The 24,333-nt window shown below is 42.1% G+C and overlaps 1 protein-coding gene across 4 annotated transcripts in view; it reads right to left on the bottom strand.

Moving 5' to 3' along the window:
• Window positions 1-24,333, bottom strand: part of sipa1l3 (signal-induced proliferation-associated 1 like 3) — a 330,706-nt gene that overhangs the window by 101,701 nt on the left and 204,672 nt on the right. For all 4 annotated transcript variants that reach the window (XM_060923387.1, XM_060923390.1, XM_060923388.1 and 1 more), the window contains 3 exons: window positions 15,537-15,667; window positions 12,032-12,220; window positions 9,387-9,561 (listed from right to left, as the gene is read on the bottom strand). In XM_060923387.1, the coding sequence (XP_060779370.1) occupies window positions 9,387-9,561; window positions 12,032-12,220; window positions 15,537-15,667 (495 nt within the window). The remainder of the gene's footprint in view (window positions 1-9,386; window positions 9,562-12,031; window positions 12,221-15,536; window positions 15,668-24,333) is intronic.

Here is a 24,333-nt window from a genome sequence, read left to right as displayed (position 1 = left end):
AAAACAAATAACTGTTCTTTCACAATGCTTTTTATTTGGTTTAAATTCAGGTAAACTTCACTTCACTTTAACAATATAGGTTCTCGCGTGCATTTGAACCAATGCTTGTGCATTACATGCCGCATACGCCTCGAAAATAATGGCAAATCAACAATGCTGGGTACTCAGCAACCGGCAGATAAAGCGTGAGGGCGCATTAGGCAACTCAAAAATGGTTAAATGAAATGTAGGCTAAAGCAAGTGTTCGATTCTGCTTAGAATATTGGCATACGCATGCACCTCTTCTAAGTTATATATTTAACAACAATTATTTAACATCAAATATGACTTCTAGGCCTATGTGTTCATAACCACAATGTGCGCACGCCTGTGGAAATGCACGGTGTGACAGCGAGATGAAATAGGCTGGATGAGGAAATAACGCGCAACAGCACATTTGGGACCTGTTCATCTAAAATTGTTAATAACTGGGATGTAAAGCAATGTCCGGTTCTTCTTAGAATTAAGACATACACCACATCTATACCGTGTAAATTGCGAGATTTCACATGACATCAAAAAGCTGAATTGACATCGCAAACTATCGACACATTATAGGCCTAGCATAGACTGATAAAATCGACAAACAGGGTTATCATACTCCATATCTTTCGTAACCTACATATCTGTCAGTTTGGCACATTTTGCTGCCACCTCCTTCCTTTTTTTAAGCTCCGTCCTTTCGGTTCCACCTGGCCTCTTTCTGCCCTCCATCACTGACGCGCGCTGTTTCGCGCCAATGTTGTTTAAGTTCCCCGCAATACAGAGGAGGAGTCTTGGACCAAACCAACTGCAATAGAGGGGAGGGGAGAATTTCCTTATTTGGTAGCGCCTATTTAATCTGCTGCGATGCTGTCGGCGTCTGGGCTGCCATGTGAAAATGCAGAGTGCAGTTGAACTGATGATTAATGCAAGAATAAGATCAGTGACCAAAATTAGTGAAAATTATTTTCCCCATGCTCCAAGCAGGCCACCATTGATGGTTTGGGCCGGGGATGGTCCCGGCTAAATATAGGGCCACCCCGGCATTGCATACGGGACACTTTTTCCATGTAATAAAACAACATGTATTATGTTCCCTTCTAGTAGGTTTATTATCATCATATCGCTTATCCTCCATGTATTACGTCACTCTCCCCAGTGGAGAATGAGCATGCAATATTGTTACAATATTGCATGTTGTCAAGACAACATGACGCCACACGTCGGAGACGTAAAACTACCGCGTTAGTGAGCAACAGTGACAATTTGTAAACAAACATGGCCACCAGGGTTGCTTCGTTAAAAATGGAAGATTTTGAAAGAATTTTAGCTGCCAGGTAGCTCCGTTGTTGATTTTAAAAGTAGCTAAGTAAATTACACAGGGAAAATAATAATAATAATAATATTCAGCTTGACTGCACTAGTGTCAGCCTTCGCTAACACTACACCGGCTGGAAGGTAATTAGACTGCCGCACTAACAGCATTGAGTCGCGGGTAAGCTAGAGTTGGCCTTTGCTAAAGCTACTGCTTTGCCGGATGGAAGCTAACTGGACTGCCGCGCTAACAGCACCGTGTCGCAGGTAAGCTAGCATTGGCCTTCGAGAATGCTGATATGAAAAGCGTGCTTGTAGTATAATAATAATAATGGCTGGATTTTTTTTTTCATGGTATGTCAGATATATTCCATTCAGCTAACATGATCATGAACTTGTCTTCGACTCGTTCAATACGATGCTCGCTGAATGGAATATATCGGATATACCACGAAAAAAGCCAGCCAATATTATTTAATTATTAATTATTATACATACAGGACACTTTTTCCATGGAATAAAAACACTTTCTATTCCCTTCTAGCAGGTTTCATTCATTTGGTTTGATCGCATGCAATATTATTAGCATATCGCTTATCCTACATGTATTACGCCACTCGACCCAGTGGAGAATGCGCATTGAACATGGTTTGCAATATTGCATGGTGGTCAAGACATGTCGTCACATGTCAGATGTAAACTTCGGCGCTAGCGAGCGACTGTGACAATTTGTAAACAAACATGGCCGCCAGGTCTGCTTCGTTAAACACGGAACATTTTGAGAGAATTTTGAAAGAGAAAGACACATTGACTACGTTCACACTGCAGGCTGAAGTGACTCAAATACGATTTTTTCGCCCATATGTGACCTGTATCCGATCTTTTATTGACAATATGAACGACACAGATCTGATTTTTTCAAATCCGACCCAGGCCGTTTGGATATGTGGTCCTAATTCTGATTCCTATCCGATCTTTTCATATGCGACTTCAGTCTGAACCGCCAGGTCGCATTCATCCGACTTACACGTCATCAACAAGCCACAAACGTCACTATTCTGCGCTGAAGTAGGCGGCGGGTCTCTCAAAAAAAAGTTACAACAACATGGCGCATGACATCAATGCGACTCCGCACCCACACGTTCCTTTGAACGGAGGTTGCAGTCACTACCCCGCAGAACGCCTGAGCCAAAACCCTTGCCCTCTTCCTTCTCAACCTCCTCCTTAACATCAGGCTATTGTGCATGTTCTGGCTCCGTCGCAACAACAACTGCATCATCGCCAGGTACTCCATGCTGGCTACTGTCATACACAGGAAACTTTAGGTTACTTCCGTAAACACTGGCCATGCTCACTGCGTGTGACGTCGTCGTATCCTGCAATGCGCATGCGGAACACTTTTAGGTCGCTTTTCGTTCATACTGAGGATCACATACGGTACAAGTCGCATATATTTGTTAATGTGAACGACCTCTCAAAAAAATCGGAATTGAGCATTAAGCCTTGCAGTGTGAACGTAGTGATTGAACACCTGAAAGGAATGTGTATGCACAAAAAAAAAATAATGGCTTTTCTTCGTGGTATATCAGATACCAGATATACTCCATTCAGCTCCTTGTCTTCGACTTGTTCGGTATCACGCTAGGTGAATGGAATATATCTGATATACCACTCAACGCCAGCCAATATTATTTATCACTAAGATCTGCAATGTATTTCATATATATATAAAAAAACCAAAGTTTTTCAACACGAGAAGATGAACTTCATATCTTCAAGCCAACGTGCGATTTTCTTTTTATTATATCAACACATTCACAAACAAAAAGTACCCACATTTATAAAAAAAAAAAAACTATTTGATAAACAAGTGAGGATATTGAAAAATGTGTCACTCAATATTCCGGATGTAGTTCGTATGAGAAATATGAGTGGTGTATTTCCCAGTAAAACACTTGTACGGTATCTATATGATAAATATAAAATATTTACACATTTATAGAAACACATGCATAAATGATAGATTCCTGTCATCTAAGATGGCTGCCTGTAAATGTCACCCTGAAAGTGGCTCATGTTTATAGATTAGGGATTCTCAGACCACACAACTTGCAGTCAACCTCACTGTGTGTGTGTGTGTGTGTGTGTTACTGAAGAACTGCACATGGTTTGAAATATATACATACAAAAAACACAATACAGTTCCTCTGTACTTCAAATTACAGTTTTCTTAGACTACATTTGTTCTGTTATTGTTTATACAGTAAAAGCTCATCGACAGGAACTTGTATGGTGGACTCTCGGCATAATCCAAGACTAATAATAAAAAGGCAAAAAAAAAAAAAGCCTCAATGAGGCTGTAGTAGCTCATACCGACCAAGACGCCCATAAAACCGTGAATATGACCGGTGGCGCCACCATCTTGACAACTTTTATGCGCACCCACCTGGGGAACACTGTATGCGAGTTTGATCGAAATCCGATCAGTCCTGTTAAGAGTAGCAGCGATTTTTGTAAATTGTGGATGGACGACGCGTGACCTCATAGGCCAGGCCGGATGAGCTAATAGAAAGTATTGTTTACAACCCCGATTCCAAAAAAGTTGGGACAAAGTACAAATTGTAAATAAAAACAGAATGCAATGATGTGGAACTTTCAAAATTCCATATTTTATTCAGAACAGAACATAGATGACATATCAAATGTTTAAACTGAGAAAATGTATCATTTAAAGAGAAAAATTAGGTGATTTTAAATTTCATGACAACACCACGTCTCAAAAAAGTTAGGGCAAGGCCATGTTTACCACTGTGAGACATCCCCTTTTCTCTTTACAACAGTCTGTAAACGTCTGGGGACTGAGGAGACGAGTTGCTCAAGTTTAGGGATAGGAATGTTAACCCATTCTTGTCTAATGTATGTATTCTGTCGCATGTCCCAGACCCGGTAAAATGTAACTGAATTGTCCTGGCCAGCCCTAAAGGCCTCTGCATGCTCTTGCGACAAGGCTTTCGCAGATAGCTTTTCGCAGACAGTTGTAATTTATTGTTGAGCGGGGAGTAATAGGCGTGCGTGATGTTATTCACCGGCACAACGCAAGGGGGTGCGAAGTCGCTAGGAGTAGTTGGTGGGTGTGGTTAGTGGAGTGTTTATCCTCCGGTTACTTATAATGACTAGAACTTTTTTTTTTTTAATTTTTATAATGACTAGAACTGGAGTCGTATAGATGTCCGTACTTCCTCACTTCCTCAATCAACCGCTCTTCATGCTGCTCCACCTTCGCTCGTGTTTTTAAAAATGGCGGTCGTGAAAACAAAACAAACCGGGAAAGCAGGGAAGCGGAAGTGCGTGTACAGCGGATGTAGAGTGGACCAGAGCCCTCTTGTCTGCGACGCTGTCTGCGAGGCTTCTGTGGTGGTCACAATTTTTGGGAGGTGCGCGCAGAGCGTCTGCGAAGGTGGGGGGGGCTACGCAGACGCCATCTGTGACACCATCTGCGAGGACTGGGTTGTCAGCATAAATTGGCCTTAAGGGTCCCATCTGCATCCCATCATTGCTGAGGAGTGTGCTCCCATCACCCAATCAAGCATCCAGCCAGAGCAGGTCATGATATTTTTTAACCATATTAACATGACATTGTTGTGTGTTATGCCTGATGTCAAGACTCTCGTCTCTGCGAGCCTACCACACAGACTTAATACTTGTGTCATTTTTAGGGCATACCTAACAACCTGTGTTTTCTTCCCCCCCCCATCTGTCCCTCTGAGTTACATGTCGGTCCTGGGATCGAGATGCTGGCCTCTTCTGCCCCTCGGACCTGCCTGATCCATCCTGGTGCCCTGTGTCTGGTTGGAGTCTCATTGCATCGCTCCTGTGAAGGACGGCCCCATGAGGACAGTTGAAAGCTACACCTGGAGGACGCTCTGGACTCTTACAGTAATGCTTTTATGACTGAGGACTACAGTTGACTCGCTAACTTTAGGACTGCAGATGTCATGAACAGTTTTGCACTCAAGTTTCCATCAATGAAGAGTTATAACATCAACGAAACTGTCATGTTAAAACTGTTAATGTTATAGTCAGGCTGTCTGTTGTTGCCCAAATGAGGATGGGTTCCCTTTTGAGTCTGGTTCCTCTCGAGGTTTCTTCCTCATGCCGTCTGAGGGAGTTTTTCCTTGCCACCGTCACCACAGGCTTGCTCATTGGGGATAGATTAAGGACAAAATTAGCTCATGTTTTAAGTCATTCAAATTCTGTAAAGCTGCTTTGCGACAATGCTTATTGTTAAAAGCGCTATACAAACAAACTTGACTTGACTAATGTAGGATTCTAGTTGCTCAACTGTCTTAGGTCTTTTTTGTCATATCTTCCATTTTATGAAGTGCCAAATGTTTATGGGTGAAAGATCTGGACTGCAGGCTGGCCAGTTCAGTACCCGGACCCTTCTTCTACGCAGCCATGATGCTGTAATTGATGCAGTATGTGGTTTGGCATTGTCATGTTGGAAAATGCAAGGTCTTCCCTGAAAGAGACGTCGTCTGGATGGGAGCTCTTTTTATACCCAGTCATGTTAATGACCTATTGCCAATCGACCTAATGAGTTGCAATTTGGTCCTCCAGCTGTTCCTTTTTTGTACCTTTAACTTTTCCAACTTTTCCAACTTTTTTGAGATGTGTTGCTGTCATGAAATTTCAAATGAGCCAATATTTGGCATGAAATTTCAAAATGTCTCACTTTCGACATTTGATATGCTGTCTATGTTCTATTGTGAATACAATATCAGTTTTTGAGATTTGTAAATTATTGCATTCCGTTTTTATTTACAAGTTGTACTTTGTCCAAACATTTTTGGAATTGGGGTTGTATTAAAGATAAACATTAGGGCTGTCAAACGATTAAAAAATTTAATCGCGATTAATCTCAGACTTTCATATAGTTAATCGCGATTAATCACAGTTTTTAAGATCTATGTAAATGAATAAGGCTTTTAAAGTGAAATGTTACAATTAAAATGGTGAACACATTTTATGCTAAAAGTACTTGTTAAAAACTGCTGGGACAAGAGAAAATGGTAAGGGAGTTTATTCACTCACACACTAGGCAGTACTGAACATACAAAACACAAAATTGGATTTTGTGATGGATTAGGGAGCTGTAGTCTGAAATATAAAACATGGAGTCACATACTACTGTGCCTCAGTTCAGACGTGTGACAAAAGAAAATAAAAATGAAATAAAACTTCAATTGTGCTGGAGTTGTATTCAGTCACAGCCTATGGAGCACTTGCATGTGACGTCACAGCCGATCCAGATTGTGACAGACGCCATCTTGTCGGTCAAACGCCATATTCCGCCTTCTACTTCTGGTTCTACTTCTACCTTTTCTTCTGGAAAACCCTACTATATACAATTCTACTACAACGGCTGCAGCTACAAGCTCTCCCTACCTGTGCACGTTTGTTATGTTTTTTTGTGTGTATTTTTGCGTGTTGTTCATCTGTACCGGACTTCAATATCCACTACAACCGTATGGACTTACTGGACATTGGTTTCCAGCAGAAAATGACGGTTTGTAGCGATTTCCATCGCATGCACAACATTCCGTACGAGAAAAAAAAAAAAAACATTCCGGACGAGATAGCAAGACCAGCGGGGTCTCCGTGGATTGTTATCGGAAGCAAAGCGAAGGAGGCAGCGCTGGGAGAGGAAGCAAAAGCGAGGCTGCAGAGCCGGCCTGTTGACTAAGCTCAGAAAACAGCCACTCAAACCTCCACTGCTAAGCCTCTCTCTCTCCAACGCCAGATCCATGTAAACAAGACGGACGATTTGGAATTACAGCTGGAATTACCTTATTCTATTCTATAATCGGCTGGTCAGTGCATCTAGTATCAGTACTAGTAATACTTAAGTGACTTACCCATCCAATGAGGATTCTTGTTTACAAGATGCCACATCTGAGTCGCTGACAAATCCTGAATTTCTGTAAAGATAACTGTCCAGAGATTTATAGGCACACAGTGCTTCACCACTGAACAGCGAGGGAAAGTTAATGAGGTAATTATACACGTCCGGGTATTCCGCTGGCAGTTCAAAATCCGGTCGTGAAAACTCCGTCCGGTAAGCCATAAGGGTCACTAATCTGTAGATCGTTTATTTTAGACATATATCTAGTTATCTGTTCATTAGAAAAATGAGCTGTGTAGTCCGTCGGTTGAAATTGATCCATTCTGTACACGAGTGCAGCAGTATTCAGCGGTGTTTTTGACCGACAAGATGGCGGTTGTGTACTTTCCGGTCACGTGACTGCAAGATCTCTATAGGACTTACAGTACTGTGCAAACAAAAATAAACTGCAGTTGGACTTCAATAAAGACATTTAGTGTCATATCACAGTGCTACAGCATACTGAAATCTCACTTTACAAAAGTATTTTAGAACTGCAAAGTGCATACCAAAACCAACTCAATCACACTCTACTTTTGAAATGAAACGTTTGAAATGAAACTTCCCATTTAACAGACCTTTCTCCATCACTCACACTTACTCTTACTGATCAGTCCCCCCAGGATTCCGCGGGCCTTTTTTGTGATTGTTGTGGGCTAAAATGTCTGATGTTGCGGGGGGTTTTCCAAAAAATTGCGATGAAAGTTGCGGTGTTTTTTAGGTTTTTGCTGCGATTACATTGCGGGAGGAAGTGAAAGTTGCGAGAAATTGTTGCGATTTTCTCTTTTTGTGATTAAAATTGAGTGATATGTTAAATATTAAGTTATTACTGAAAAACTATTGATTAAAAAAACAAAGACACTGAGAAATGGTCCTATAAACAACTTTACCAATATAAAAGATTACCAGGACTACAAAAATGCAGAAAAATAGGCTTTACTTATCCAAATGCACCTGTTGGTTCAAAAGTTAAAGTGCATAGAACCTCACAGCACAACATGAAGTTACCTTCAAATATAATATAAATGCCTCAGCTTTCATGTAAGAAAAAAACTATTAATACTAGTACTGTGTGCAGGCAGTCTCTCCTGAAGACTAAATTAAACAATAATTATAAACTAATAAAATAAATGGCTCAGGCTTCATAGAAGAAAAAAACACTTTGAGCAGAATCTCACAGTATGATGCTGAAGCTGCCTAAACAATGGAAAATAAAATACCATTTTGGCAAAAATGTTGGCATCCATTAATTTCTTGTATTAAGTAAAAAAAATAATGTAATGTAAAGTGCACACAGTCCTTCACTGTAAACACAACACACTTTCAGTAACAGAATTTAAGCCTACATAAACACTGACTCGCACATGCAGTGTTGCCAGATACTGCTGACGTTTTCCAGCCCAAAATATGTTCAAAACCCGCCAAAATGCACTTGAAACCGCCCAATCTGGCAACACTGCGCGCATGCTGCTTCTCTTGAACGTATACACGGAAGTAAGGCGGAAGGTAGTTTGTCGACGTCACCTCAAGACGACGCCAACGATTGGTCAAATTTGCGGGAAAGTTGCGGTGATTGGATATAATTGTAACACCGCCCTGAATTCGCGGGGATTGGTGGAATTTGCAAATCGCAACATCGTGAAATCATGGAGGGTCTGATTGAAGCAGCGCGCGACAAGCCTCAACATGAACTACGGGTGACTCGCAGGGCCAAATTAGAATTTGCATTAACGGCACTATTTTTTTTAATCGCGATAAATCGAGATCGCATTAATGCGTTAACTTTGACAGCCCTAATAAACAGATATTCTATGATATAGTGAAGTGTTCCATAAGGAGATGTTAAACATTTATGGAAGGAGTCTCCAGTGTCAGTGCTTCGTACCAGTCAGTGTCGAGTCATGTGAAGTGAATGGGTTTTAATCCAAACCTCAGCAAGTCAAACCAACAAGCAGTTTTGTTGCGGTTTTTTTTTTTAAAGGAAGCACTTTTGCTGCTGCTGTTGTTTTTCAAGGCTGCCTCTTGGTGTGTGTGTGTGTGTGTGTGTGTGTGTGTATGAGAGAGAGAGAGAGAGAGAGAGAGAGAGAGAGAGAGAAAATGTACTTACTCTTGGTGTCCAGCTGCGCAGCATATTTGTTGAAGCCCTTCAAACACACCTTGTCCCCCAGAAGCTCCAGGAAGGCAGTGAAGGCCGTCGTGGCCTCCTCATTGTTGTACATCTCCTCCTCAGTGCTCTGGTCTGCTCGACACAGCAAGATTCCCACCTTATGCTTCTGGCTCAGCTACAGACCACAGAAACAAGACATTAAAAACATCCTGTTAAAGATCTCTACTCGGAGCTGTCAGGATGAATTTCAACACTATAAGAAACTTTCCAAATACTTATATAATCTGGATTTAAACATACACACACACACACATATATATTACACACACACACACACACACACACACACACACACACACACACACACACACACACACACAATGAAATGATCTTCAAAAGGCATAAAGTTAAAGATGACTCATTCCCTTTATATTTTAAGCAAAAACAATTTTTTATTTTCCATCTTTCACATTTCCAAAATGACAAAAAAGGAAAAGGGCCTGAAGCAAACGTTTGGGCACCCTGCATGGTTAGTACCTAGTAACACCCCCTTTGGCAAGTATCACAGGTTGTAAACACTTTTTGTAGCCAGCTAATAATCTTTCAGTTCTTACCTGGGGGATTTTCATGCATTCGTCCTTGCAAAAGGCTTCCAGTTCTACAAGTTTCTTGGGCTGTCTTGCATGCACTGCTCTTTTGAGATCTATCCACAGATTTTCAGTGATGTTTAGGTCAGGGGACTGTGAGGGCCCGGGCAAAACCTTCAGCTTGTGCCTCTTGAGGTATTCCATTATAGATTTTGAGGTGTGTTTTGGATCATTGTCTTATTGTAGGACCCGTCCTCTTTTTAACTTCAACTTTTTTACAGATGGTGTGATGTTTGCTTCCAGAATTTGCTGGTATTTATTCGAATCCATGCTTCCCTCGACCAGTGAAATGTGCCCTGTGCCACTGGCTGCAACACAACCCCAAAGCATGATCGATCCACACCCATGCTTCAGAGTTGGAGAGGTGTTCTTTTCCTGGAATTTGGCACCTTTTTTTTTTCCAAACATGCCTTTGCACATTGTGGCCAAAAAGTTCTATTTTGATTTCATCAGTCCACAGGACTTGTTTCCAAAATGCATCAGGCTTGCTTAGATGTTCATTTGCAAACTTCAGACACTGAATTTTGTGGCTAGGACGCAGGAACGGTTTTCTTCTGATGACTCTCCCATGAAGGTCATATTTGTTCAGGTGTCGCTGCATAGTAGAACAGTGCACCACCACTCCAGGGTCTGCTAAATCATTCTGAAGGTCTTTTGCAGTCAAACAGGGGTTTTTATTTGCCTTTCTAGCAATCCAACGAGCAGTTCTTTCAGAGTTTTCTTCATCTTCCTGACCTCACCTTGATCTCCACTGTTTCTGTTAACTACCATTTCTTAATAACATTACAATCTGAGGAAACGGCTACCTGAAAACACTTTGCTATGTTCTTGTAGCCTTCTCCTGCTTTGTGAGCATCAATTATTTTGTTATTCAGAATGCGAGGGAGTTGCTTAGAGGAGCCCATGGCTGTTGATTTTAGAGACAAGTTTGAGGAGTCAGAGAATTTATACAGCTTTGAAATCTGCATCATCTGACCTTTCCTAATGAAGAATTTGAACAAGCCACAGCTCAATGAGCTAATTAGGGTCTGGAACCTTTGTAAAAGTTACCTGAGAACTCAAATGTATTGGGGTGCCCAAACTTTCGCATGGTGTTCCTTTTCTTTTTTCACTCTCCAATTGTACAAAACAAAAAGAAATGCACAAATCCTGCATAAAACGCCGAAAAGAAATGTCTCGTCTTTACCTTTATGCCTTTTGGTGATCAGTTCATCTTCTGCTCACTTAATTATTCACAGTAACAGACATTTTCAGCAAGGGTGCCCAAACTTTTGCATGCCACTGTGCGTGTATATATATATATATATATATATATATATATAATTTCTACTTTAAATCACCTAACATGCACTTCATGAAAAGATGAGCTTCTTAAATGTTTGACTTTATGACCTTTTACATGTAATATTTTTTTCAAAATTCAGACTTTCACATATTTAAATGCGAATTAATTAAAAAAAAAAAACACACACACTGCATGCAAGTGGGAATTTAATACACTACAGAGGTTGTACTATTCCATTATATCATATATCCTATATAGTGTGCATACGTAGACAGTGAATAACAGGAGAGTGGGATTCAGCCTAGCTTTGAAATAACACAAGACCCAGAGGTGCCAATATTTCTCAGACGAAAATCCGAGCAGGCAGTGTGATAAAAATGTGCGTGATGGATGAGACGGCTAATTTTTTCCCCCCGCTTGCTGTCTACTGGCTCACGCGGCTGTGGACTGTGTCAAAGCAATTAAAATGTAAAATAAATAACTGATTTATTTAATAAATCAACTGAAATAAATCTATTTAAATACACGGATTTTAAAAGTAGAAATGAAGCCATGCTGAATCCCCTGACACTTCACCAGCCAGCCAGCGATTTCAAAAAGCGGTTCTCTGGATCACTTGAGCTGGATTTCGATGCTGTTATTCAGCTTTGCAGTTACGTGAGAACTTGTTGGGATTAAAATTCCCCTGTGGTTTGCTCTGAGCCGTGACTCACGCCTTGCTCGTCCAGTTTGAGCAGCTGCTCGGTGACTTTGGGGGTGCTGAGAGCCAAACGCAGACACGACGTGCTCAACTCCGGCAGCACAAACTCCAGCACCTCCTTCAGGGGCAGACCCCGCACCGTCCCGTGTTTCGCTGTGGAGGGCACGGTGTCCTCCAGGATAGAGCCTCGCAGAGTCACCATCTAGAGCAGAGTAAAGCACGGGGGGGGGGAATTTTAATAAATAAATAGAGAAAAACATTTCAGAGAGAGAGAAGACAGTACTCTGGAATATTAAACACATTAACACCACTAGATCCAGTTTCAGGTCTACGCCTGAGACGTGGCCTGTACAGACGGAGCGCTGATAGCTTGAGTATCCACAGTGTGGCATCGTTTCCCCACGTGAGCATCTTCAGGATATGACGGAACCCTTCACACATAATATTCGCACAAATCTCCTGGGCCTCACTCCTTTTTCATTCATTTTCTACTCTACTGCAGTCGCACCAATGAGCACGTGAGGCTCTAAAAGCCTGGTGATTCAGGTCACACGGACGAGTCACGTCGCTGAGAACACATTTCTGTCCCCTGTAAGGCCTGGTGTGATGTGATGCGATGCGATGCGCTATGCTGTGTACGTTCAAACGTACCCGGCTATTAACGGTTTTAATTTAACTTTTACCCGGATGCTGCAGCATTACAACACTCGATAATAATATGCTTACATTCTGTTCGTTCGTCTGACAGCCCGGTATGGCAACTGCATGTCACTGTGTACTGAATGACATCATCGCTATTTATGTCCCTAGTGGATGCTAGCTGTGTTTTGTGCTAAGTGACGGCGTGTGAGAAAACGCTGAGTTGTACTGGCATTGCGTTGTGTTGTGCTGCTGGGTTTAACTGGATTACATGGCTGCCTGGATGCATCACATTCACCCAGTCTGAACAATGCAGTGGCTGCAGTTCACACACTCGTTATGTAACACTACTCGGTCTCCGGATTTACCTCCGCCTCAACATGAAAGCCGTGTGGGTACATTAGGGATGTCCTGAGCCCTGGTTCAGATGAAGAGATGAAGCCTTTTTTTGAGTTCCAGTGAACAGGAACAACAATACGATCCAGTTTCAGCAACACACAGGAGGATTAAAGACACACAAAGCGAACAGACGTACGTGCCAAGGGAGATTGGATATGCGTGTGTGTAGGAGAGGTTGCAGAACTTGGTTGTCTTTCCACCAGTGGAAGCAAAAATTGGTTCGGAGCCTCACAACAGGTATAAATTCAATTTCTAGCCCTTTAACAAGAAATCAGTGAGTGCAATAAATGTGTGAAATCTGCATATCAGATTTTGCTTCTACCAAAGAAATATATGTTCCAACCCTTAAAATGCACTCATATGTACAGGCTGGACGTGAAGTTACCGTCGAAGCGAGTCCTGGATTATCACTAAGCAGCTTGAAACCCAGATCAACTCGTTCCAAACCGCTTCAGAATCATCCTTGAAATAAAGAATGAGGACCATGTGTCCAATGAAGAAGTTTATAAGCGAACAGAGTCAAAGTCTCTCTCTGTCATCATCATCATCAGTTACTCTTCCTTGGCCGTTCCCGACGGAGACCCACAAAAGATCTGGTGTCAGAGTATGCTTTATACTCGCCAGCTCACAGGACCACATCAAGAGGAAGCCCAAAGTTGCAATTCAACAAGTACATCTCTCAACTGCTGCATAATGAACATGAGATGAGCTCAGAAGAGATCAGGAACGCTGCCCAAGACCGTGTTGGTTGGAGAAGATTCACCAAGGCCGCTTGCTGTAATTCGTCCCAAGAATGGCACAACCGACAGAGATGGGCTGGAGGATCAGTTGAAAGGGCTGATTCTGAAACTGAGAGCGCGCAGCACAGCATGGAAGTTCCTTATAGTTTAATGACGGACGGCGGATGTGATACCAACAGCCGTGGTTCTCAAAGTGGGGTCCGGGGACCCCCAGGGGACTGTGACGCACAACCAGGACATCCATGACTGACTTTTTTTTTTTTGCACAATGTCACATTATGAAAATTTATTATATTTAGGGGTCCAAGCATCAACGTCAACTCAGACCTAACGGGCTCCATTAGTGGAAATTTCAGGAACAGAAAGTTCTATGGCCACTAAATTTTTTTTTTTTTTAAAAAATACAAAAACATACACCACAGCCTAAAGGTTTGAGAAGCAGCTTTGGGATCAAAACGTCACCAGTTCGATTCCCTAGACCTAGCCTGGCTAACGCGACTTCAAAGCTCTCCGAGCTATTGGTCTGGCCAAGATATTAAGCCCAACCGTTTCCCAGAGCCCGTGGTTGACCCGCCTCCCTGAAATGCCTCAGTTTGCTACTGGTCGAAGCCAGAAAAGGCTGTGACGAAGCTTAAACCAATCACATCACTCTTTCCTCTGACGTATGCGACGCGACGGGGCTAACTGGTAGATTAAACTCTTACCGAAGCCGGTCGGGAGCAAGGCGAAAACGGCCTTCCTTTCAATAAATACCTCCAGGGCTGCTCTTTGCTCCGTTTTCAATGAGAACTTCCCGTTGAATGCTTTCAATACAGCATCTATGCGTAATAGATGCGGAAGCGTGAATGAAGCGCTTCCGGTCGCAGTTCTACTACGTCAGTGCCTTGAACACGCCTCTACCCAGGGCCGTTGGAGATGCTCAAAGTTGATTGGCTCCCGATTTTTCGGGAGCTTGGAAGAGCTGGAGATAGCTTGCCTGGCCAGACTAAGCTCGCAACAGGCCCTCGTGTTGCGTCACGCTTAGGATGGGCGGGCCCAGGCTACCCTAGACCAGCAGGAATGGCTGAAAGTACCCTTGAGCAAGGCAGCCAACCCCCAACCTGCTCCCCGGCTGGAGCCCTGTTGTATGTCGCTCTGGACAAGAGCGTCTGCTAAATGCCTGTAATGTAATGTTATGTAATAATTTTCAGGAAATAAATCTATAATGTGGAATTTATTTTACAATGTAAATGTCCCTGACTATAAAAAGTTTCAGAATCATTGGTCTACAGCATCCAGGAGGTTTTTCTGCCATGTTCAAGTCTTCAGTAGTATCCAAAAGCGAGTCTGGATCGGGCTCTTTGAGCTGGCATGTGCTGCTGATCTGACTCTGAACTAGCTGAGTGATAAACCTCAAGAGGAAAAATAAAAATATTTGAAATTATATTAATTATTTTCTTCTGCTTTAATGGACCAACAACACTTTGCTGGAATCTGTGGCTGGGGATAGAGACGTCTGGACTGACCTCCTCAGCCTGTTGCCACCAACAACCGATTGTGATATTTAAAAAGTAATAAGGGCACGATCACGGACGGAGTAAAGTTACAGGTATTACTGTGGTGTGTGCAGCACTGACGGGACCGTCTAAGCGTGCGCATGTTAACGACTGAGGTTAGACTCGGGCAGTGAATGCGAGCCAGCTAAACACGCTGCTCTTAGGTTACTGAAGATGCACACATGCTGCTCTAATACACACACACCTCACTGGTACGGAAGATGATTCGGTACTGGTATTGGTCCTTCAGATCTTTGGTGTCGTCCAGTTTCTCTCTGCGGATGCTCAGAGCCACGGGCCCCAACTTCTCGTCTGTTCCAAAGTAGTTCCAGTGCTCTAGACAGACAGAAGAAAATAATAAGAAAAAAAAAAGGAGGACAAAAAAGTGAGACTGGGAGAAAATGGATGATTTCGAAACAATATTTAGCAGATGTAGTTTACCATGACGTTGCGCAAATCTTTTTATACCACAATACTCCTGAATTCTCAAATCTAATTGGTCATATTGTTGGTTAATTTTGTAGAGCAGTGCAAGCTGTTCTAAGGTCTTATCAATTCTATAGCAACAGCGTACGCAGGTACTTGTATGCCTCCGTATAATCTAAACCTAAGAATAAAAGCATTTACAAGAACGTGTTTTATTAAAATTATACATACATACATACATACATACATATACATATATATATATATATATATATCTCATTGACATGTCGAAGCTTTCTGAAAGGACACGTTTATTTAACATTTCTGGAAGGAGTCTCCAGTGCCAGTCGGTTTTCCACCATGTCTTCACGAGAGAGGACTTTGAGCTTTCCGGTTTCTCAGCTTCGAGAAAGAGAAAAAGAGAGGCTGGTGATCGAGTGATGCGCGTGATAACAGGAACGAACCTGTCTTGCGGACGTTCCACAACATTAAACATAACTATAAAAGGATAAAAAAAAGCATGAGGTGTCATTCATTAATAAACTAAAAAAATGTTTTATTTGCTTTGATATAAAGAGGAATAAACACTTCGGGACATGCTGTTGTAGGAAAATAATCAACTTTGGGGTACAACCCCAAATCAGAAAAAGTTGGGACGGTATGTTAAAATTGAAATTAAAACTGAAAACAATGATTTGTATCACAATGTCCCGTTGTTGGTTATATTCCTGTAACAGCAGACTCATTGTACATTTTTATATATTATATGGACACGAGTGTTTTACTGGGAAATGGATCAATCGTAGCCTGGCAAGCCAGACTAAATGTGAATATTTAGTCTGGCCTCGCTTGTAGACATTTCCGAAGGGTGGGGGAGGAACAAACCGCTGTCTTTCAAACTGTCTCTGTGCGTATAGGCCAACGCTCTGACCAATCAGCGCAACAGTGACTGTGACGTAGTCAGAGCGACAGAAAGCAGTGGGGGAGGCCTTGAAATAAATAATTTTTCAAAATGCGTATTAATTAATAAACAGGTTCTAGATATTAAGAAGTTTGGAGATAATGACCACAAGTTTGGAGTCTGGACCACATACACATTTTTTTCCAAGTGTTTTTCAAGGGTTTGCTTAAACTGTTTTTGAGAGTTATTTATTTAGTGGCGTTTGGTGAAATAATTTCCCTTAAATTTAAAATAACGGGAAAATAAGAAACAATCAAAAAGTAATGTTTCAAAGCTGTTTATTAATTCTTCGTACTGCACAAACTAGCCCCATCCTTTTGGCTACCAGCGGAGCCAGCTGGTAGATCAGACTTTTGCCATAGCCAGTCGGCAAAACAGCGAAAACGTCCTTCTTGAAAAGGAATGAGCGGAGAGCCTCTTCCTGCTCATGTTTCAACGAAAACTCCAAGTCTAATTCTTCTAAAACCGATTCCAAAGCGGAGTCAAACGCGCGCTGTTCACTAGCCCGTAGCCATCTTTCCTGTTGCGCTTTCTCCAGCGTCGCGCAGCCTTGTCGTCACTCCTGCAAAAGCTCGCCCAAAGAATCCAAACAAAAACCTTGCGTTGTGATTGGCGGGCACAATTTGATGCCCGGGGTGTTTTGTTGATATGGTGCGAGGCTAGACCCACTCGCAGGCAAAAAATATTTTTGGCCGCTAGGCGGGTGGGTCTAGTTTACTAGGCTAGATCAATCGTATTTTTCATACGAGCTACATTTGGGACACGGAGATCCAAAACCATGAACCAAAAAATAAATTTCAGTCACTTGTGAGGAAGTCGATGAATTGTTTTAATAAATTTGGGTACTTTTTATGAATGTGTCTCTTTAATAAAAAGAAAAAGAAAAAAAATCGCGGATCTGAGTGACATAGTTCCTCGATATTCCCAGTATTTTCCTGCTGACTGGACATGCGTTGTCAAGATGGCAAACCGGTTCAAAATTAAAATTCTTTTGATTAACTTGCGTGGTTTTTTTTTTGTGGATGTGTCCATATAATATCAAGAACCTTACACGGGGGTGCGAAGATATCAAGTTTATGTTTTTGGATTGAAAATATTTTTCACTCATTCGCTTCACTCACTCGTGAATACGTTCACCACTTGAAGATCAACTTCACATCTTCACGCAACTGTGGAATATATACATATACTTTATTTACCAGCTGGGAGGTCCGTACCGTGAAATACCGTGACCGAGGTCTTGATAGTACTGAGCGAGGCCCTCTGGGCCGAGGTCAGAATTCAAGGCCGAGGTCACGGTATTTCACCATACGGACCGACCTTAAGCTGGTAAATAATATATTTATTTTTTTCTTTACCACATTCTAACAGAAAACGAGAGCGCCCGAAAGGGAAAACCAAACCGAGCCGCCATTTTGAATCCTCATTCACAGCTGTAATGCAAATGGCTTCCTCCTCGGTATACAAGTGCACTTCCATGGCAGGAAAAAAACTACATTTTGCCACCTATGTAGTCCCATTTATACAAAATTGAGTCATTCAGGATTCAGCCATGTTTTTGCTCGGCGTTAGCAAGTTACAGGTTTTTAGCTTTCTCCTGAAATGTTTTCTTTTATTTCTTCTTCTTCAGGGTAGTAAAACTCGACTGTCGTTATCACTATCCATGCTGTAAAATTAACGTTATTCTCCTGAGAAATGCTGGCAAAAATTTATAAGATTTTTAATAAAGATCTTATAAATAAATCTTGTAAATAACATAAATTGACAAAAATTGCTACTATGTTGTTTTTTGTTGTGACCAAACGAGTCGCCAGAGGTCCATCACTCGGGTCCGTAACTCGGGTCCATACCATAGGATACGGACCCGCTCGCCAGCCAATCAGAGCGCAGGATTTGATGGAAACCGGACCGCGAAAAAAATAAACGTGTGTTATTTACCAGCTGGGAGGTCCATATTGTGAAATAATGTGACCGAGGTCTTGAAAGTACTGACCGACGCCCTCTGGGCCGAGGTCAGTATTCAAGGCCGAGGTCACGGTATTTCACCATATGGACCGACTTTAAGCTGGTAAATAATATATTTCTTTTTTTCTTTACCAAATTCCAACAGAAAACGAGAGCGCCCGAAAGGAAAACTGAGGCAAGCCGCCATTTTGAATCCTCATTCACGGCTGTAATGCAAATTGCTTCCTCTTCAGTATACAAGCGCACTTCCATGGCAGGAAAAAAAAAAAAAAACTACATTTTGCCACCTATGTAGTCCCCTATTTATACAAAATTGAGTCATTCAGGATTCAGCCATGTTTTTGCTCGGCGTTAGCAAGTTAGAGGTTTTTAGCTTTCTCCTGAAATGCTTTCTTTTATTTCTTCTTCCTCAGGGTAGTAAAACTCGCTTTCGCTGTGAACACTGTCATTATCACTATCCATGCTGTAAAATTAATTCTATTCTCCTGAGAAATGCTGGCAAAAATTTATAAGATTTTTGACAATCATAAATAAATCTTATAAAAAAAGAAAGATAAATGTTGACAAAAAATGCTACCATGTTTGTTGTTGTGAACAAGCGAGTCGCCAGAGGTCCGTGACCAGGGTCTGCCAATCAGAGCGCAGGATTTGATGGAAACCAGACCGCGAAAAAAATAATTAACAGTTATTCCACGAAATCGGGTCGTACGCGAGCTGATAGCCAGCAAGGCATGTAGTGGTTTTAGTCTGTCCACATTTTTGAGAAATGGAGCATTTTTATTTTTTGAAAATTCGATAAATAAAAACTTTATACAAAACGTCCAACAAAATAGTTTCGGCTCAGAATGTAAACAAGCTGACGAAATGACAGTAGCAGTTTGTGAAAAATGCGATAATTCTTGAAAAATAAAAAAATATATGTTCTTACCAACAAATACTTTCATTCCATATTTTGTTGCTTTTTATTTTTTATTTTTGGGGTTTTATTTTCAAGTAGAGTTTTTATTTCGTCCTTGGTTGGTTCAGGAACGTGCGCCGCCATTTTGTTTTTCTCTACTCACGGTATATGAGCCGATAGCCTAGTAGTACAGGAGCCAATCAGAGCACGCGACTGCTCATATCCAGTGAATGTGGATATACAAGACACACACACACACACACACACATTTAATACCGTACAAGCTGTTTTTACTCTAAGCTGACAACGGAAGTGCGTCTTAGGGTGTATTCACACGTATGTTGTTTGGTCCGGACCAAACGAACCAAATTTCCCTTGGTCCGGACCTTTTGGGTTGGTCTGAATACAAACCACCGAACTCTGGTCCGGACCAAACAAGCGGACCGAGACCGAGCTGCAAGGTCGGACTCGGTCCGGACTAAAGGAACCCTGGTGCGGATCTTTTGGAGGTGTGAAAGCAGACCGGACCTAATCCGACAATTTTGCTTTTTTGTACCTCGGGAGCTTCCGTCGTTTGTTGAGCATTATGGGAAACAGAGTCTCGACACTCCACCGCAAAGTGCAAACACTGTTTCGGTTGTCAAGGGAACCTTACAACAGTCGTTCAGTCATTCAGGCTAGACTACAGAGTACAAAAAATGAGTAGGGGCAAACGTGGGCCGAGGAAGAAACGCGCACCCTTGTGGATATATGGGCAGATGTCCAGATATCTGAGCTTTTAGAGAGAACGCACAAAAATGCCGATGTGTTTGCTGTATTCAGTGAGAAAATGAAGGAGAAGGGGTTCACGCGCTCCCCAGAACAATGTCGGCTAAAAGCGAAGAAACTCCGTCAGACCTACATTAAAATCAGGGACATTCTTTCAAAAAGTGGCGGTACTAGCGACTTGCGTGAAGAGCCAGAACTGTCACAACATGATGTGCGCTCATCAGCGCTAGCCTCCGTGACTACTTTTGAACTTAACGCTTTGTGCGCGTGTCGTCTATGACCAATAGCTGAACGACCTCAGGGCGCGTGGCTTTGTTGACAGATTTTGGTCCGCTTACTAAAATGTACAGTGTGAAAGCGAACCGCACCAAAATGAAAAAATAAAAAAAAACATTTGGTTCGGACCAAAGCAAGTGAACTATCCTGGTCTGAATACACCCTTATATTCCAAAGTGACTTATGGTCCAGGAAACACGGCAAATAAGAGAATGAGATGAAGGAAAGGACAGAGAGGGTAAAGGACAGAATGATTAAACCTGAGAAGGTCATGTCCGGTTGAGTGGCATTAATATCCTGCCTGTTTAAAATGGCCAAACGTCTGTTCTTTTGTTTTTTTTTTTGCAGATCTTAAGAGCATTCCTGAGCAGCACAGCACTGTTGACAAAGCACTCAACACAAGAGCACACAGACATAGTGACCTTAAATAGTCTCGCATACAAGTACAGTATAATGTGACAGAGCTATAGAAAGCACATTCACTCAACATCTTTCTCCTCCAAGTGTGTGATTTGTCACCAACCACTGTGGCATTCGGGGATTTTAATTCTTAGTGTCTTAAATGTCAGCATTGAGACATCTTTCATCCCATGGTTCTACTTCAGGATATGGGCTCCGGAGTTCCGTAAGAAACATCAGGAAATCGGAGATGAGTGAACGGATATGAAATGCTTCATTACGCCAAGGACATGGAGGACGCAGTCATCCTCCTAAGACTGAGATCGTCTAGACAAGGCAGTGCCGCTGTGTGCCTGGCACACGTGTGCGATCGCAAGCAAAACGCACATCCACACATGCAAACACGTACACACCCCAACTGTACAACTGTACAAACACGGTGAAATGTTGCTTACCAGGTGTGGCTACCTGGCATCACTAAATAAACAATAAACGCTAACTCTGTGAAAGAATTAATGTCGTCACTGTGCATTTACAGCTCGACAGATTTCACGCTCATCAATCTGTCCTTTTCATTTTCAGCAATCTCCGTGACACTTATTTCTATAATGTTCTGAAAAGATACATTAACTGCAACAACAACAAAAAAATGGCCAAAAGCTTCAGTTTTCTATCTTTTTTTAAAATCACCGTGTACAGTGGTGCTTGAAAGTTTGTGAACCCTTTAGAATTTTCTATATTTCTACATAAATATGACCTAAAACATCATGAGATTTTCACACAAGCCCTAAAAGTAGATAAAGAGAACCCAGTTAAACAAATGAGACAAAAATATTATACTTGGTCATCTATTTACTGAGGAAAATGATCCAATATTACATATCTGTGAGTGGCAAAAGTATGTGAACCTCTAGGATTAGCAGTTAATTTGAAGGTGAAATTAGAGTCCGGTGTTTTTAATCAATGGGATGACAATCAGGTGTGAGTGGGCACCCTGTTTTATTTAAAGAACAGGGATCTATCAAAGCCTGATCTTCACAACACATGTTTGTGGAAGTGTATCATGGCACGAACAAAGGAGATTTCTGAGGACCTCAGAAAAAGCGTTGTTGATGCTCATCAGGCTGGAAAAGGTTACAAAACCATCTCTAGAGTTTGGACTCCACCAATCCACAGTCAGACAGATTGTGTACAAATGGAGGAAATTCAAGACCATTGTTACCCTCCCCAGGAGTGGTCGACCAACAAAGATCACTCCAAAAGCAAGGCGTGTAATAGTCGGCGAGGTCACAAAGGACCCCAGGGTAACTTCTAAGCAACTGAAGGCCTCTCTCACATTGGCTAATGTTAATGTTCATGAGTCTACCATCAGGAGAACACTGAACAACAATGGTGTGCATGGCAGGGTTGCAAGGAGAAAGCCACTGCTCTCCAAAAAGAACATTGCTGCTCATCTGCAGTTTGCTAAGATCACGTGGACAAGCCAGAAGGCTATTGGAAAAATGTTTTGTGGATGGATGAGACCAAAATAGAACTTTTTGGTTTAAATGAGAAGTGTTATGTTTGGAGAAAGGAAAACACTGCATTCCAGCATAAGAACCTTATACCATCTGTGAAACATGGTGGCTGTGGTAGTATCATGGTTTGGGCCTGTTTTGCTGCATCTGGGTCAGGACGGCTTGCCATCATTGATGGAACAATGGATTCTGAATTATACCAGCGAATTCTAAAGGGAAATGTCAGGACATCTGTCCATGAACTGAATCTCAAGAGAAGGTGGGTCATGCAGCAAGACAACGACCCTAAGCACACAAGTCATTCTACCAAAGAATGGTTAAAGAAGAATAAAGTTAATGTTTTGGAATGGCCAAGTCAAAGTCCTGACCTTAATCCAATGGAAATGTTGTGGAAGGACCTGAAGCGAGCAGTTCATGTGAGGAAACCCACCAACATCCCAGAGTTGAAGCTGTTCTGTACGGAGGAATGGGCTAAAATTCCTCCAAGCCGGTGTGCAGGACTGATCAACAGTTACCGGAAACATTTAGTTGCAGTTATTGCTGCACAAGGGGGTCACACCAGATACTGAAAGCAAAGGTTCACATACTTTTGCCACTCACAGATATGTAATATTGGATCATTTTCCTCAATAAATAAATGACCAAGTATAATGTTTTTGTCTCATTTGTTTAACTGGGTTCTCTTTATCTACTTTTAGGACTTGTGTGAAAATCTGATGATGTTTTAGGTTATATTTATGCAAAAATATAGAAAATTCTCAAGGGTTCACAAACTTTCAAGCACCACTGTATTTCAAACACACACACACTCCTGCACACCCCTTTCTCCTTCTCCACGTTTTATGTTACAGACTTATTCCACAATAGATTGAGTTCATTTTTTGCCTCAAACATCTACACACAATCGCCAATAATTACGAAGTGAAAACAGGTTTTTAGAATTTTATTTTACTGACAAAAATAGGCTATTTAGGGGTTACATATCTGTACACACCCTTTGCCTAATACGTGGTTGATGCACCTTTGGCAGCAATTACAGCTTCAAGGTATCTTGTGAAAGAAGCTATGAGCTTGGCACACTTGTTTCTGGACATTTTTGCCCATTCCTCTTGGCATATCCTTGCAAGCTCCATCAGGTTGGATGGGGAGCATCGGTACACAGCCATTTTCAGCTCCTTCCACAGATGTTCAATTGGATTCAGGTCTGGGCTCTGGCTGGGCCACTCAAGGACATTCACAGACTTTCTCCAAAGCCACTCCTTTGTTCTCTTACCTGTGTGCTTCAGGTCGTTGTCATGTTGGAAGGTAAACCTTCGCCCCAGTTTGAGGTCCAGAGCGCTCTGGAGCAGGTTTTCTTCAAGGATCTCGGTGTACTTAGCTGCATTCATCTTTCCCTCTATCAGGACTAGTTGCCCCGTTCCCGCTGCTGAAAAACAGCCCCACATCATGATGCTGCCACCACCATGCTTCACTGTCGGGATGGCATTAGCCAGGTGATGAGCAGTGCCTGGTTTCCTCCAGACATGGCGCTTGGTATTCAGGCCAAAAAGCTCAATTTTGGTTTCATCAGACCAGAGAATCTGGTTTCTCATGGTTTGAGAGTCCTCTAGGTGCCTTTTGGCAAACTCCAAGTTGGGCTGTCATGTGCCTTTTACGAAGGAGTGGCTTCCGTCTGGCCACTTTACCATAAAGGCCTGATTTGTGGAGTGCTGTCTGGATGGCTGATCATCTGAAAGGTTCTCCCATCTCCACAAGGATACGCTGGAGCTCTGTCAGAGTGACCCTCGGGTTC

Source organism: Neoarius graeffei, chromosome 6 (genome assembly GCF_027579695.1).
Source record: "Neoarius graeffei isolate fNeoGra1 chromosome 6, fNeoGra1.pri, whole genome shotgun sequence".
Lineage (NCBI taxonomy): Eukaryota > Metazoa > Chordata > Actinopteri > Siluriformes > Ariidae > Neoarius > Neoarius graeffei.
The sequence above is the reverse complement of the archived record's forward strand: the minus strand, read 5'-3'. Positions and strand labels throughout refer to the sequence as shown.